Consider the following 16,775-nt stretch of genomic DNA (forward strand, 5'->3'; position numbering starts at 1 on the left):
GTGCAATATGAGAGGTTCTGAAGATAGATCCCTTAATAACCTTTGCTCGTTTCTTCCTTGTGCACCGCTGTGAGTCTGTGTATCTAATCTGTGATCAGAGATCAATCTCATCCCTCTGTCAGTTTTGTCTTAACTCTGCTCAATCATTAACACAAGCAGCTTTATGATTCATTGTGTTTCTATGCCATTTTGTTCCCTTTTTTGTTTTCTTTTCTGGTCAAGTTCAAACTGTGGGATGAGAGGGTTTTCTAAATATTGAGATTTTTGGGGGGGCTTGGTTAGTTTCAGTTTGAAGTGTTCATTTTCTTTGTATAGAAGTTTGGCTTAAAAATGATCTGCGAGAATCACATCTTTTCTTCTTTCTTTCCTTCTACCACCATAGTTTATCAGTGAGGAAAAATAGAATATGTTCCTCTTGTTGATTGATTCCATGATAGCTGAAAAGGCTGGTTGATACTTACAATACTGAAATCAAAGAAGGTACACTGTGTGATATTGGACAACATGACGTTCATCGGACTGGTGCAGCAGTTTAAGAGAAAGTCTGAGCCCAAGTCAGCCCATCTGGCCAAAGACAATATTCCAGTAGGTGCCATATGGATGAAAATCTGCTCACTTCTGATTGGAAAAATGTGTTGTCACATATTTAGATGCAACATCCCAGTGCCGAATATGCGAGCTGAATATGATGACAGTCTTTTAACAGTAAGCAAAAAAACAAATTTTAAGATTTTTATTTTATTTATTTTTTTATTATTATTATTAGAACAGTGTGCCAAAAAAGTTAATTGTCATGACAGTAATAATAACTTTACAACATGTAAAATATATTGCACCTAACATTTCTACAAATTCACTATATACAGTATAAAAAAAAGCAAGAAATTTGTTTTCTTACATTACAGTAAATACCGTATTTGTAAACTTAGATTGTCAGAAACAGTATCTTATTATTAATTACATCAGTGTATTGTACAGCATGATCTCTAAAAGATTTATTTCTTCTTTGGTCTTTTTTTTGGTGTTTTCTCCCAGAAATTATCGTCTCCTCACTGACGACTTAGAACTTGGTTTCTGGATCTGGAGCCTGTGTGAGAAGAAAGGGTTGTGTTTCAGTATTTGTCAAATCAGAAGCATGTGGAGCTGTGGAAAATGTGCTTTAGCAAAATGAAAACATGAATCTTGGAACTGTTTTAATGATTTCCGTCAAAGCCTAAGGCATCACATTTGAACAATGAGTATTTCAGGTCGTAAAGATGGCTAACTGGGGTGCATTTTGTAGTTTCTGTGTGTTCATCAGAGGGCTTTGTCTCAGAAGAAACAACCGCTAAATGAAATGAAACAAGGAGATGAAAACCGTACACCTACATTTCTATCTCTGCTCCTCAAATGGCCTGCAGGGTGATGAACTGTGACTCTTGTTATAATCTGCAGAACAACACGAAGAGTTAAGTACATATTCACAGCACTAATATATGGAATTTTTTTCCTCCAAAAATTGTAAGCCTTGTCTTCTTTACCCTGTCCAAGTCAGATTTCTCCTCTGTATACTCTGGATGCTTCTCCAGGATGTGCAGCATAGCGTCATGCACCGTCAGGAAGAACATCGATGGCTGAACTTCATCATCAAAGAAGCAGCAGTTGTGCAGTTTCTCCAGGATGTACTCTGCAGATGAAGAGAAGAAGTTAGTCAAAGTACTTCATTCAGAGGTCTACAAAGAATTGGGAGGCAAAGAATCTGTCATGAAGTTGGATGCTTTAAAGAGAGATTGTGACTAAGTGGGCTATTATCGACTATAAAACCAGTCGGCTGGTACATAAAAATTTAAATTAGCAAATGCTGAACATTTGATTGCACAAAAACATGCTTGACAATGGGGCAGAAAGCATTTGAGGATACACAATCATTAAGTGAAGTGAATGCACAAGTTGCTAACCAAGGGCACGGTAAAAGAAGTAGAAAGTAGAAGAAGCTATTTTGCAAGTCCAAATTCCTGTTTCCCAATTCAGGCAAAGTGCTGCTGCTACTGCGAACTTAATGCATGCACTTCACACAAAAAGCAAGCTCTTCTGGCCTTCTGGTGTCTCCATTTTTTTTGTTACAGTATAAAATAACAGAAAGACCTGACCTTGCTAAGCATATGTTCAAAGTAGTTGCTTGCTTCTGTAATATCAAATGATGGGTCTTGCTTTCATAGAGTCAGCTATATCTTTCATTTTTATTTGAAGAAGTCCTTCATAATAAAATCTGATGTTACAAATAATGATGTCATGATATGCAAAAACCCGCATTTACGCCACAGAGAGTGAAAAGCTTGCCACAGGTCTGTCTCAGTGACTCAGGACTTAAATCCTGTGGGTTCATACTTACGATCACAAGCCACAATGTAGACCTCAACCTCAACCCGGACCAGCTCTTTTATCGCCTGCGAAAGTTAAAGGCAATTAGAGAAAAACCACATGAGTAAAATCACTGCGTCTATTGCTGCTGTAAATGCACAACTCACCATTTTGAGTCCCTTCAGAGCAGAGATGTCCAGGAAGGAGACAGCAGCAAAGTCCAGGATCAGGCTATGGATGTCCACTGTGGGGACAAAGATGTTGGCCGGAAGCTCGGCGTTCCAGTCGATTCGGGCAGGAAGGCCCTTGAAGTCAGTCGGCAGGTCCAGCTCCTCCATGTTGCTCTCATCCTCTGACTCTTTAATAGGTCCACATGACGTATTCAGGAAACCTGTCTGTAAAGGTAACACATTGTTCATGCTTTTGATGAAACACAAGGGAATATCAAGGCCATCACATTATTACATGTAACTAAGTCCTGCAGGCAGAGCTAAATTCATGCCGAAGTTAACCCGTATATCAACTTTTCAGTCCAGAAAAACATCACTTTCACATGAACAACATGAACTTGGCTGTTCTGCTTGGGATCATTTCGAGCTGAAACAAAGCAAAAACTCCAGTCTACGCAAATGCTAATGTCAACATTTAACACAAATCAATGTGATTACTAGTTGAGATGAAGGCCAGTAGAGAATGTATATTATTTATGGCTATGTGTAATAGCTGGTTGAGAACATAAATCAATATGGTGGCAAGTTATGAAGTCCACAGGGTCGAAATTAACACCCACCAAGCACCAAATGTGGGTAGAGATTCTGATTGGCGAGTAAATCTCGGAAGGCTACACGAGATTTACATAGTATGTAGATTTTATACATTAAAAATCAGGCTATATGTAGATTTACAGAACTGATTTGCTTTCAAGTGACAGTAATGTTAATGTTTCCACTGACCTGAACAGAGTCATCAAACCAAAACAAGAAGAGACAACAACAACAACCACAGCAAGTGCGTCGTTGTTGAACAAGGTCAAAGCTATTACTTACTGATGTCCACTGCAGGTCTCCCTTCTTCAGAAGTTTCCGGATCTTCCTCAGTGCTTTATTTCTCTTCCTCAACACTCTCAGCGGGTTGAAGCCAACCTGAGATGACATTAGTGGGAAGTACGCCAGAAGTTTTAGAGCTGAAATCAGGTCAAAGATAAGATCTTTAAAGGTGTCTCTTTACAACACGACCTTTATTGGCACATTTATGGTATTTTCCATTCAACAAGATGCTGTCTTACAAACACGATTCGCTAAGATGCAAAGCACAATCCGTAGCCACAGTTGTACTTACAGCTTCCACCAGTTTGCCCCTCAAGAAGTCAATGTTGGCAAAGAAGATCGGTGATGGAATCCTGAATATCTTCACCCCCTCTGGCTCATATATCTGGAGAGAGTCATTAGCATTATACCCAAATTATACCCCAGATCATAGTCGTAAGATGCAAACATAAAACAGACAGGAGGGAGGAGCCATGCAACCATAGACTGTACAAAAGAAGTGAACATAGCCCCCTCGTCTGAAAAGGGAAGTCCAGTGTGTAAGTACCTTAAATCCCACAGGGGACGACTCCGCTGGTGGTATAGAAGTCTATGACCCCACTTCACACTTGGTTTATTACCTCAGTAAACATCTCCTAATGAGTTTATGATCTCAGAATACTAGTGTATGAAGTCTTCTTCAATACGGCATGATGTCCATTTTCTAAATGATTCCATTAATGCAATTTCAGAACCTCCACAAACCTTTTTAAACTCAACCAACTTAAACACAAGGGTGAACTTTAAGACTAATACGTTTTAATTAGAAATAAAATGCATGCCAGCCCTGGGCATTGCCATCAGGCAGCACGTCAGCCCTTGTGGCCATGTCTCCTGATGACACCGGGCAGACTGACTCACTTGTTATCTATATTTTAGACATAAAAGCTGTGATGTCACACAGTTTTTTACAGCTCAACCAGAATAAAACAGAAGGACTGATCATTGGTTCAAAGGCTCACAGAGAGAAACTGGCCTTTAAGCCAAATACACTCGGACTCAACTCAAACGGGGAAGCAAGATATCTTGGAATGATTTTTAACTGATTTTAATTTGCTGATGTGCAAGGTGTCTTTCATCATTTGAGGAACAACTCTAATTTCCCAAATTGCTTTAGTCTCTTAAAACCAGCAGGCCAGACTATTATAACGCTCTCCTTTCTGGTGTACTGATGAGCACGATACATCATCTACAGTACAATTAATTGAAAACACTGACTAAGACCAAAAAAAGAGCACACATTAAGTCTATTTAAGCCTTGTCACTGGTTACCTGTTAGTTATTGTTTTGTTGTTACTGAGTCTAAAATTCTTTTATTAGTTTATACGGCACTAAATGGCCTTGCACCTTGTACCTTTTGGCTTACGAACCAGGAATGCCCCTTAGATCCTCCTGTTCTTCTCTTTCAGCTTTGCCACAAAGCATAACAAAACAGTTGGTGACGCTGCTTTCAGCCATTATGCTCCAAGCTGTGGCAAAAACCTTCCAGAAGATCTGAGAGGAGCTCATGAAAAAACCTTGATATTTTTACTTCTTATATTTTTTCTTGATATTATTTATAATAAAACTGAATTCCTATCTCTTCAATCTGACTTTTATTTGTGTTTTATAATTTTATGGTTTTATTATTTATACTTATTTTATTATTATCATCATTACTGTCATTATCATCATTATTATACATATTACCAGTTAATTTCAGAGTTAATTAACTACAGGTTTCTGGCTCCAAAACAGCCAAAATGTCAAACTTGGCCACAAATCACCGAATATTTTCACACCTTTTATACAGTCTGTGAATGTAACAATCCACCACAAAATGTCCAACTATTCATTTAAAGTTCAAGTTATTGACACACACCAACTTACTTCAATATGGTCTTTTCTGTCTTTGTAGATATCAGTTCCTCTGATGTTGGCCAGCACACTGCAGCGAGGACTGAAAAAAAAAAGAAATTAAAACTTGTGAACAATTCTTTGCCAGTATTGAGTAATATCAATACAAAGGTTACAGTGCAATAGTCTCTTTTGTTTGGGAATGTTCCTAGCTGAGTGAAATGACCAGAGACAGTGGCTGGATGTGAGCTGGAGATTTGACCAAAGGCCAGTTCACCATGGTTTCTCATAAAGCAGTGCAGTTAGGATCCAGACGTCTGTAATGGAGTTCATATAGACTGTAGAGTAACATCAGTCTTCATGATCTAAGGAAGGTTTTAGATCAAGTTGACACTTGTGTCCATATTCTCACACTCTGTTTCTTCTGCAGGTCTGTATCACACTGTCTTATAAATTGATGGTTTTTAATCTTTCCTGTATTTGGGGTTTCTTATGTCACCTCAGCGCCCCTATTTCCAGCATCCATACCTATATATCTTTTTTTTTTTTTTTTTTATTCCAATTCCAACCTTGGTAATGAAGTGTAAGAATGCATGGGGTAAAGTATCTTAGATATACTTTTAATAGTGCATCAGTGACCATAAATCAAAGTATTCCACCAATAGTGTTTGTACCAAATTTTGTATCAGTCGATCCAATTGTTGCTTTCATTCATTCATTTCACTTGAAACCCCAAATGTGAACCTCATGGTGCTGCTAGAGGAGAAGTCTGCGACTCACCAAAGTAATTAGTGTATAGTGTCTGTGACCCTTAAATTGAATTACATCCAATTGTTGATGAGATTTTTCAGCCTAGACCAAAGTGGTGGACCAACCAACCAGCATTGCCATCCCCAGAGTCCTATAAATTGGAGCTCTTTTGCCAGAAAGGAAACAGTTCAGACTTTACATTTACCAAAGGAAAGGCCAAGATTCAAAAGAAAGTCAGAAACTAAGAAAAAAAATTAAACCCATTTCAAAGTTACGTGTAAAGAAAAATTAAAAAGTTGACCAGATACTTACAACTGAGCTCTGAGGACGACACTGATCAACTCCACACCGAGGCCTACAGCCAAGCCAAGATCCAGCCCCAGCAAGATGGATGCAATACAGGTAACTAACCACACCACCTGGACAGGTGGTAAGAGAGGTTTTTCAAAAGGGGCAGCACACCATCTTTTTTATTCAAGTCTTCAAAGGAAGAGATTTTTGGCTTTTAAATCTTTCTTTAGAACCACTCTCAGGTTGTGTGAGAACTTACACAATCTGGTTTGTCCCTCCTCCATAGGTATGGGACATCCCTAAATTGCATCAGCATGCCCTTCAGGTTGACGAGGACTACAGCACCCAGCACAGACTGTTCAAATAATGAGTCAAAGGTCAAATTTCAGCCGGTCAAGACTCCAAAAACTTCTGAGTTTTAAGAAGTTTTGAGGTTCACCTTTGGGAGGGGATCCAGGAGGAATCCAGCGGCCAGTGTGACGATCATCACTATGATAGCTGACAGTAAACCAGCTATCTGAAAAGGAAGGTAAGAAGACGACATGTTAAATTACAGAGATGAGGAATGTCTTGGTGCCCCTTGGTTTCCCTGCAACATATTGGTCCATATTTATTATGCCTCAAAATAAAAGCATGTTTTAATGCACTACCTCAATATAAAGAACCATAACATGAAACAGGAAGAGCTTTCAGATTACTAACTCCGTTACCTTGAGCAAATTTCAGTCTCACTAAAACGAGTTTTAGTTAATCTGGAAAAAATATCCCCTGCTTTACTTTTCTATTTCAATTTTGCTAATCGGATTACTCTTGGTAGAGGAATATCACGCCCCGCTCGCTAAACACTAGAGGTCATTGTTGTTTAAAATTTTTTATTGGTCCCTCACTGTGACTTGTTGGAAATCATATTAAAGTTTTGTTCTTCCACATAGTGTTACCAGTGTTTTCAGGGATTTGACCACCTGCATATTACTTCAACCTCATGCTTATAAGAACTCATCTGTAGGTTATATGTTTTGCATTTGGAAAGTTCAGCTTATGATGAACTGAAATGAGTAATATTACAATTTAATGATACAAGGAAGTACAAGAAAAATTTAAAGTACTTAAACTAAACTAAACTACTATTATATACTGCATTATTGGAACATTATTACTGGTGCTTTCAAGCTAAATTCTAATAGTGTTGCTGAAGCTAATTTTTTATATACTGTTCAGTAATTTATAAAAAAGCATCACATTTTGATGACACTGATGATTTGAAGAAAAAAAAACAACTACAACAAAAAAACCCTAATTGTGCTGAAATACTAAGGACAAGTTCCTCAAAATTGTACTTATAGGAACAGTTCGAGCAGCTACCCTGGCTCAGTCCAAAGGTAACAAACTCCACCTACTCGCACTTCTGAAGCTCACTGGTTAACACACTACAACACTGTGGTTTTATGGGCTAGTTGTTTCCCCCATTTCCGGTCTTTGTGCTAACTTAAGCTAAATCAAGCAAAGGGTACATTACCATGAGAGTGGAATAACTGTTTTGGGGGACAAAAAGACATGTGATATTAGTTTACCTGTGTCTTGCCACCTGTGCTCTCCTGCACTGCGCTCCTGGAAAGTGCTGTACTTGCAGCCATGGACTTGAAGGAACCGCCAAAGATGTTGCTGACTCCAAAAGCTATCAGCTCCTACAGCCAGGTGAGGGAGAAAACACGTCCTGTTATCTAAACCCTGATTAAACCTGCACAGCAGCTTGTACCTCTTGTGAATCAGGCTGGCTCCATACCTGGTTTCCATCTATGGTGTAATCGTGTTTTACAGAATAGACTTTTGCCACGGAGAAGGCGACGGCGAAACCCACTATGGCCATGGGAAATGCATCCACTGCTGTTAACTGGAAGATCTGCAGATTTGGGGCAATGGGAGCCTCGTACCTGACAAAGGATATTAGTGTGTTATGGTGAAATATTTTTATAATATCTGAAATTCTTTGTGTGTTGTGTGTGTTATGGATTTCATATAATATACTAATATACTATATTGAAGATGTGTCTCAGCTCAGTTGCAGAGAACTGAAAACGTTAGAAAGACAGCACTTAACCTCTGAGACACAGTATATCTCTCAGTGTATCTTTATGCTTATGCCCCCAGTGAATAATGGAGGTAAATGGACTGTCATTTGTGGTGTTCACAACATTGAAAAACAACGTTTTAAAACCTGACCATGAACATGTCTGTCCACTAACAGTTGACTTTGAAACTACCTTCTGTTCAAGAAATGGTCCTGAACTGTTTACAGTGTATCTTGTGAATTATTTGCTGTTCAGGTTTTTCAAAATGTAATTTTTCAATACTTTGTGCACCACAAAAAAATCAAAAACAAAAACAAACAAACTACCCACCTAACAATACTGTATATTAACCTCAGAGATAGGTACTGTATCTCTGAACTTTCTATCTTAGTTGATCTCAGCTACATCAGTGGATGAAGTTCGCTGCATAGCTAACAGTGAGGGTAAGGGATCAAAGTGTTTTTTTGTGCTATTTGAATGCCAACCGACGTAAGTACTGATAAGATAAGGTAAAAGTTTGTCTGGTTTTTTATCTTTGATCCTTCTATTCCACTGCTTTTGCTCATTTTCAGTACTTGCTCACTGTAACAACTTAATTTCCCCAGTGTGGGATCAATTAAGTTTTATCTTATCTTATTTTACTGTTCATGAAACTACTATCAATGCCATTCGGAGTAAATCAAGGAAATGCAGCAATCTGGAAAGCTGAGTGAGTAGTGTTGTCGATTTGCCTGCTACCAGTTCACAGTTAGGACAAAAGCCTACGAGACAATGTTTCCTCTGAAATTCTCACGTCTCACTCATCTTTACTTTTTTCAACTGTAATTTCTGTTTTCACAAGTAAAACTGTGTCAGTACCACGTCACCAAAAACATCACGTGGCTTGCTAGATCGTTTTAATGGGGAAAAAAAGATCATCTGAGTTTGGTTGGGCACCTCCTATTATCAAGCGGCTGCTCGCCTTGAAGTTTAATCATAACTGATGGCATTGCTATACATGCATGTCTTACCCTTTTGGAATATAGCCCACAACATCAATGCCATATCTTGTCCTGAAGTCAAATCCGTATGAAACTCCGCATGCAATGACAGTCTGGGGAAGAAATTATACAATGGACAGAAATCGTTAGGCCTGACTCATGGACAAGTGCCAAAATGAGAGATACCAATTCTTGGCTGACTGATCGTGAACTGAGGTGACTTGAATGCTTTCTTTTAAGTGACATACGTTATCTCAAAAATCAGATTAATGATTGTTATGGATGGCGGTCCAGTCCAGCATAAAAGTCATAAAAAGTCACAACCAAAATATGCGTTATCATTATTAGTTTATATAACTAACAAGCTTCATCACCTCAGGTTATGGAAATATTCCTAAGGATCATGTTGCACAATGTTGCTCACCATGATGACCTCAATAGGGATGGGTACTGGCAGCTTGGATTTGAATCTATCATTTAACTCCTTCACAATGAACACCACTACCATGATCACCAAGGCGATCACCACGTCACACACGTTGCTGGAGGTTATTTTATTGAAGATGATCTCCAGGGTCTGAAAAGGACAAGGAAATCAGGTCTAATAGATGAACCACATTCTCTGACTGTGATAAACAGCGAGGTTTAAACTCGTCTGTACTTACATATATGACAGCAAGAGGTCCACTGATGCCTGGGACTTGCAACCCTAACACAAACTTGAGCTGGGACACCAGGATGTGGACGGCAGCTGCTGTGGTGAAGCCAGACACCAGAGTGTCAGACAGGTACATCACAACAAAGCCCACCTGCAGGATGCCCATTGCCAGCTGGAAAAGACAGAGAGATGATGATGATGATGATTGGGTAGTACGTCAAATCCACTGTAACTTCTCTCCAATCACAGAGGTCAGAGGTCAAGGTCTACAATAGAGCGCTATGTCTGGATCCTTGTCTGTTGTCTGTTCTGTGCAACATGGTGGACTGTATGGAAGAGGGCCTGCTTCCTCTGTAGAGCTCATTCCGATGTAACAAAAACACACTTTTCTTATTTTCAGGTGATTATACACCAATGAAAACATAACTGTGAATATTATATTACATTTCTGCCAATAGATCCCCTCAGATTCTACACACTGGACCTTTAACTCAGCTGAGCATGCAGATTGTTCTGCTTTTGATTATGGAAAGGTTACTGCAGCTGAAATAGGACAGATTCATGCTGTAACAGGACTTTAAAGCTCGCTCAGCTTGTTTTATAGAAGAATCTCCTAATCACTGTGTTTCCCTGCTGCCCCAACACTTACATTTTACTTTGTACACACGAAAACTTTAATGATTGGGTTGAGAAGGCAATGCTTATTTGTGCTGATTTAGCTGTTGGAGGGATGATCTGTGTGCTTGTGGTGAGTGTGTTTCACCTGCATGATACCAACGAGGAAGGTCAGAGAAGAAGCCACCAACACTCTCTGTTCGTCTATGGTCAGGCCCTCAAACCCTGTGACGTTGGTGGCCGGGCCTTCATCTGGGACCAGCCTGGTGACCACCGTGCCGATCATCAGACACAAGACTGGAAATGGACCAACTGAGATGTGTCTGGAAGTGCCCAGGAAAAAGTAAATGACAACAGGGAAGAAGGCGGAGAAGAGGCCGTACCAGGGTGGCAGAGAGGCGAGCAGACAGTAGGCCAGACCTGAAAGACAAAACCATGTGCATGTTATACAGATTTACAGTGTGATGCTCTCCGAAGGATGATTTAAAACCTAGTAAAAATTGTGTTTCTTTGGACGATACCCGTGACCTGCTGCTAAAGATAACACTGTTATCTTTCTACACGACTCAGATAGCAGAGGAAAGGTTGACTGTAAGGTTATCATGTATTATCAGTTACATTTTTTTTTGCTGTTTTCAAAGGCACGGCCGCGCATTTGGGGTGGGTGGATTTGAGCAGTAGTAAAAAGACTCCTCAAAACACGTAGGAGCCATTCAGGCAAATCAGTAACAATATTCCTGTCCGCCCCCTCCTGAGGAATGTTCAAACACTGGAATTTTTTCTACCGATACCAACCCTGTGTGATCAAAGATGTATTCCTCTACCCCCTTCAGTTAGGTCATGCAGTGGGAATGAGGCTGCTGATAATTATAGAAGTTTCATCTTCATCTCACACTCTGGTCAGCCACAATGTCAAAAATGCATCATTTCTTTGTACATCCTTAACTCTACTGCTGATCTGCGGACAGACCTCTGTGACACCCTGGTCAATGAGAAAGAGGACCCCTTGCGAACACACCCAGTACTGGTTACTGACATCCAGGTGTCTTTTGGGAGTGAGAATTTAAAACTGGAGTGCAAGAACATCCATTATATTCAAGCCCAAACAAGTTCACAAAGTGCTGATGGAGCCTATCACTACCAGGTGAATCTCCAGCAATGATTGGTTTGGCGGAGCAACCATAGCGACACAGTAGGTTCCCAGGAGTATGACGGAGTGTTTAGCGTCATTAGCGACAGTGTTTGTGTACTTACTCTCAGTGCCAGAAGGGGGAGACGTGTTTAACCTTTAATAATAGTACCCACATTTGATCAATAATTGGAACTTGACAACCATATGACAAGCAGTGCCTGATATATTATATTAGATAGACATATACAGAACAGAAAGACTCAGATGTGAGGTAAATTTGTACCTTTTGTTTTCCATATTTGCAAGTGACATGAGGAAATACAGAATGGCATCTAGGCTGTTAATATACCTCCATTACGCCGGTTTGGATTTACATTCAGATACTGTAAAGTGAAACACATTTTACCTTGCAGAACGGCTACCAGTCCAGTGCTGACACCAGACACAACGTCGTTGAGCAGCCACTCTTTGACTTGGTAGATTTTTATCCAGCTGATAATTGGCAGAAGAGAGAGAGCTGCATTCTTGGCTCGTTTGGCATCACATCTGCAACGGCACAATAGCATAAAGAAATACAGAGTCCATGTTAAATAGATAAAGTAATGGAGGTAACATTCTCTGAAGCTCAACTGTCTGTTTATCTGATCTGTAAAAAAGATCTTAACAGAGTAAAATGTTACTTTTTAAACTTTCTGTTACTATGACAGAGTAAATGTGCATTTATCTTAAGCAACAGATTGTTTGGCATAATCCTGCTGGACAACTTTCCAAGAATCTCACATGCATTTTACACTTTGTACAAACAATTTCTTCAAAGCTCTTGCACTATGGAACGCCTCATAAGCAGGTGCTTTGGATCAAAATTAGAGAAGAACCAAAAAATGCCATCACTGTACATATTTAATTTACCACCCTGTCTATATGAAAAAATGTCTGAGGACCAAAACCTTGTAAATAAAATGAGCACAAGTGATTGACTTCTCTGGTTCTTTTAGTTTCTACAACAGACATGTTTTATGTGTCATATACAGGATTTGACTGCATAGTGTTATTCTTCATCTTAAAGTTAGTGGAGTGAGAAGCAAAAGTTGAACTTAAAGAACCCTGACTTCAGTCATCATAATTTAACCTCAATTTAAACTGTAAAACCTGAGTCAGAAGTTAAACAAAATCTAGGCTGTGATCCGATATGAAAAGTTGTGGGTTTGGGTGGGAAAAGATCAACTTTTCCCACACTCCCCTTTAAGTTCATCATCATGCCAAAAGCCAAAAACCATTGCGTGTTCCTTACGTGATGTACTGCTTGACATGATCCAGCATGGTCTTGTGGTGCCTGTAGACCTTCTCATGCTTCTCTGCGAAGGAGTCCTCCGAGTACACCGGCCTGACCACCACATACTGCTTCGCTCCCGTTTGCATCATCTCGCCTCTGCTGCCTGGACGACTGCTGCTTCCTCTCTATGTGGCTCTGAAATCCATTAATCGCATTATGTTAGGAAGAGGATCCTGTCTTGCCTTTGAACATCACTTATCAAAGAACATTACGAGCAAACAGCAAGGGTCCAGACCCTCAAATACAAGCAGAGCCCATGAGCCAGGTCAGCACCTGCACTGTCCTGATCTGCTCCATTTGAGCTCTGGAAACAGACCTAAACCAGCATGGCTTGTTTTGAATTCTAGCATTGAAATGTCTCCCTTTTCCAAGATTTCCTTATCAGCACCTGTAGCATTCCAGCTGCTTATGAAGATCCTTCACTGTTAAAAGAGTTTACCCTCAAAAGCTTCAAAAAGTAATCTTTTCCTTTTCCAGTAACTTTCTTATCCTCATGTAGTGTACAGCAGCTTGTCCCACATACCTGACGATGTCCGAATCTGTCTCAAATCCAAACTCTCCTCTCTCTCTTCTTCCTCCAGATCCTGGAGAGCAACTGGGACCTCAGACAGCTTTGCCATCAATAAATGCCACTTCTGTCCCTTATCACAACTGTAATTATTAACAGCAATTATGATGAACTCCCTGTTTCGCACAGATGCTGGACGCCTGCCTTATCCTTGACCATTGTTCTTACTGATATCTGTAACCCGCAACTTTCAGTGGAGGCTTTCCGCCCCCGAAGACGGCCTGGAAGATATTGTACCAATGGGCAGGATAGGGAGGATGTGGACGGGACAGACAGGACGGGACGGGACGGGTCATTGTTATGAAGTGGAAATCAAGTAGCTTTTCAGGATGGGAAACGCTGCTTAAGGCTGGGTGCCTCGCTCTGCTGTGCACTTCAGTGGTAAAAATAGTCTGTGGGTTGCAAGAACCAAGATTGTTTAAAGAAAGAGCTGCTGAGTGCAACATTTGTATTCCAAAATTAATTGATCCAGTGTGGAGTAAGACACAGTGATAATCTGATACTCTGATAATTGTATGTATCAAAGTTAAACACACTACAGGTTAAGATTCATGAGTTAAAACTTAACTGACCTTCAATGTTGTTCCTCCACCAAGTGGACATAATGGAGAGCTAATGGGAAGAGAGTCTCCCTTCAGATTTAGAGCAACACCATCAGATTGATACAAAAGAGCAGAAACTGTAGGAGTGTGAGAGGTGTGTGTGTGTGTGTGTGTGTGTGTGTGTGTGTGTGTGTGTGTGTGAGAGAGAGTGTGTGTGTGTGTGCGTGTAGGTGGTGGTGGAGGTGGTGGTGTGGGGGTCTGTTGCTCACTGGTTTCGGTGCAATCTTATCAAACTGTCTATCCAGAATTAAGTGGAGGTGATGCCTGCTCTCACTGTTTGTGCAGGATCAAGCACAGTTCAGGCCAGGTTCATGGGAACTCTGTGTGTGTGTGTGTGTGTGTGTGTGTGTGTGTGTGTGTGTGTGTGTGCGCGCGCGCGTGTGCGTGTGTGTGAACCCAGACACATGAATACAAAAACACAAAGCTGGGGCAGTCATTTTTTTGAATCACTGGGGGAAAAAAAAATCCTGATAACATCTTAGCATATTGTTATTTAAGTTGATCCAATTGGCTGTTCTACAAACACAGATGTGTGTCCCTTCAGATGGCAAAAGCCTGATTCAACAGCTGAAAATCCTGCCAAAAATCCTTGTGATAAATTTCAATACCTCCTTTGCCTACACTGGCATATAGTACAAAACACATGTGAACTCACGGAGCTTGACGCCCATTATGTTTGATATCACACTCATGTCAACAAGTGGCAAAGAGGCACGATGACAACAAGAGGGGAGTAACTTTTGAGTGGGGACAGTGGTGTGTTTGCTTGTGTTTGTGATGCATTAGCCTCTCATCTCACAGTTAGACCATGTCACAACTGCTTCCAGGGGCCTGTGGCCCTCACGCCGTGGAGAGTGGACCCTGTGAGGCCTGGAGTTTCACAGGACAACCATCTCCTGCTGCCGTTTGAAGCTGCAGGTTTGGTAATAAGAGGCAGCAGAGAGAGGCAGAGGGTTTTTCATAGGTTTGTGCAGGTTTACCCTACTGCAGCTTTAATGGACATATTCCAAATGTTTTCACCCGTGAGTGACAGTGCATTTTTGTGAATGCACAAGTATGGGCGCAGCACTCTTACTCATCGGGACATCTTGTTCATGGAAGGCACTGTAATAAACCTATAATAAAACAGTATGATCTCACTGTATTGCTGTGATCAGGTGCTTTCGGCCAGCCTTTGTTCTGCCACACCATGCCCAGTGATAATTACAGTACTATGATTAATAACTGATGAATGCTTAAACAATGATCTGCTGCTGATAACAGCAAGGTCAGCCATATTCTACTTGCCAGGCCGTGCGATTATTATTAATTTATTAATGAATCAATCCTCAGGATATTGAGTCAAAAGCCAAGAGTTAGCTATCATTTACCAACAACAAGGGTTACAGATTGTATTTAAAAAAAAAAAAAACATGTTCATCAACGTCTCAGTATTTGAAAAAAATAAAGTAAACGTTTGCTGATATTAAGAATATACAGTGAATTTCTTAGCAAAGATTGGAGTTAAGCATAAACATTAGCATGCTAACATGTTCACAATGACAATCCTAACATCCTGGTATTAAAATGAATTGCAAGCGTAATATTAAATATTCTCTCCATCTTAGTGTAGCATGTTAGCATGTAAACATTTGCTAATTAGCACAAAACACAGTACACATATACGCCTGAGGCTGATAGGAATATCATTATTATCATCATTATATCATTTTGCAGGCATTTGGTCGTAACGTAACTTTTTCAAATGCAGTGAAGGATTTACTCACCTTTTTAGGAGTTTATCATTATTCAACACTGGACAGTTAGGTTAGTGGACATTTATAGTTTACCTGTCTTTTATTTTTTATATCTAATTTGCTGCCCCGCTCTTTGCCACGGCCTACACAACAGCACCATTTTCTCATACAGGGTAATTGCGAGGCACAAGTTTATTCTATGAGCCCTGGAGATAGCCGAGTAGCATGCAACCTACAACTGTTTTAGGCTACATAATATTTTTATAAATGTGATTTTAAATATGAAAGTAGCTATTGCTCTAATAATCATTTCCTGTACTGATTCACTCAATTATCTACTGGTCTTGATACATTCTTGCTTTTCATAGTGCCCTCAATCGAATTAATGTACACAATAATGGCTGTTTCTTGATGTAATCCAAGAGGTTAGGCGGTGTAGAAATGCAGGGAATTTGTCTCAATTTGCTCCATCTTACTTCTACTTGTAGCCTACTCTGTCGCCATCGTTGCTTGGACCACATCACTACAGTGCTTGAATGTAACAGATGTTCATTTTTATGTAAAAATCCCACAGCTTTAAAGCCGATATCCACTAAGAGATAAACTTACAAACCTACAGTACAAACAGTAATTTTGCATTGGGCTCTGTCAATGCAAAGGACCCTGGTTGACCTAATGCAACTGTTTACCATAAGTGGAAATGTTGCTGTTCAGCTTCACTAATGTAAGCTTGTCCAAAGTGAGCTTAAAGGATCACTATACCCTCAAATTCTGCTAGAA

The 16,775-nt window shown here is 40.1% G+C and overlaps 1 protein-coding gene across 1 annotated transcript; it reads right to left on the bottom strand.

Annotated features, from left to right (window-relative positions):
- Nucleotides 1–1,024: 1,024 nt before the first annotated feature.
- Nucleotides 1,025–13,178, bottom strand: LOC143314734 (chloride anion exchanger-like). Its single transcript, XM_076721839.1, has 19 exons — nt 13,055–13,178; nt 12,163–12,309; nt 10,773–11,044; nt 10,017–10,181; nt 9,776–9,928; nt 9,382–9,464; nt 8,086–8,233; nt 7,874–7,987; nt 6,742–6,819; nt 6,562–6,657; nt 6,324–6,430; nt 5,295–5,364; nt 3,679–3,771; nt 3,387–3,482; nt 2,508–2,735; nt 2,372–2,426; nt 1,521–1,666; nt 1,369–1,428; nt 1,025–1,087 (listed from the first exon to the last, which is right to left on the bottom strand). Exons 1-19 carry the CDS (start codon nt 13,176–13,178, stop codon nt 1,061–1,063), a joined length of 2,262 nt encoding a protein of 753 aa, XP_076577954.1. The 3' UTR covers nt 1,025–1,060.
- Nucleotides 13,179–16,775: the final 3,597 nt, after the last annotated feature.

This window comes from Chaetodon auriga, chromosome 22, assembly GCF_051107435.1.
Source record: "Chaetodon auriga isolate fChaAug3 chromosome 22, fChaAug3.hap1, whole genome shotgun sequence".
Taxonomy (NCBI): Eukaryota; Metazoa; Chordata; class Actinopteri; order Chaetodontiformes; family Chaetodontidae; genus Chaetodon; species Chaetodon auriga.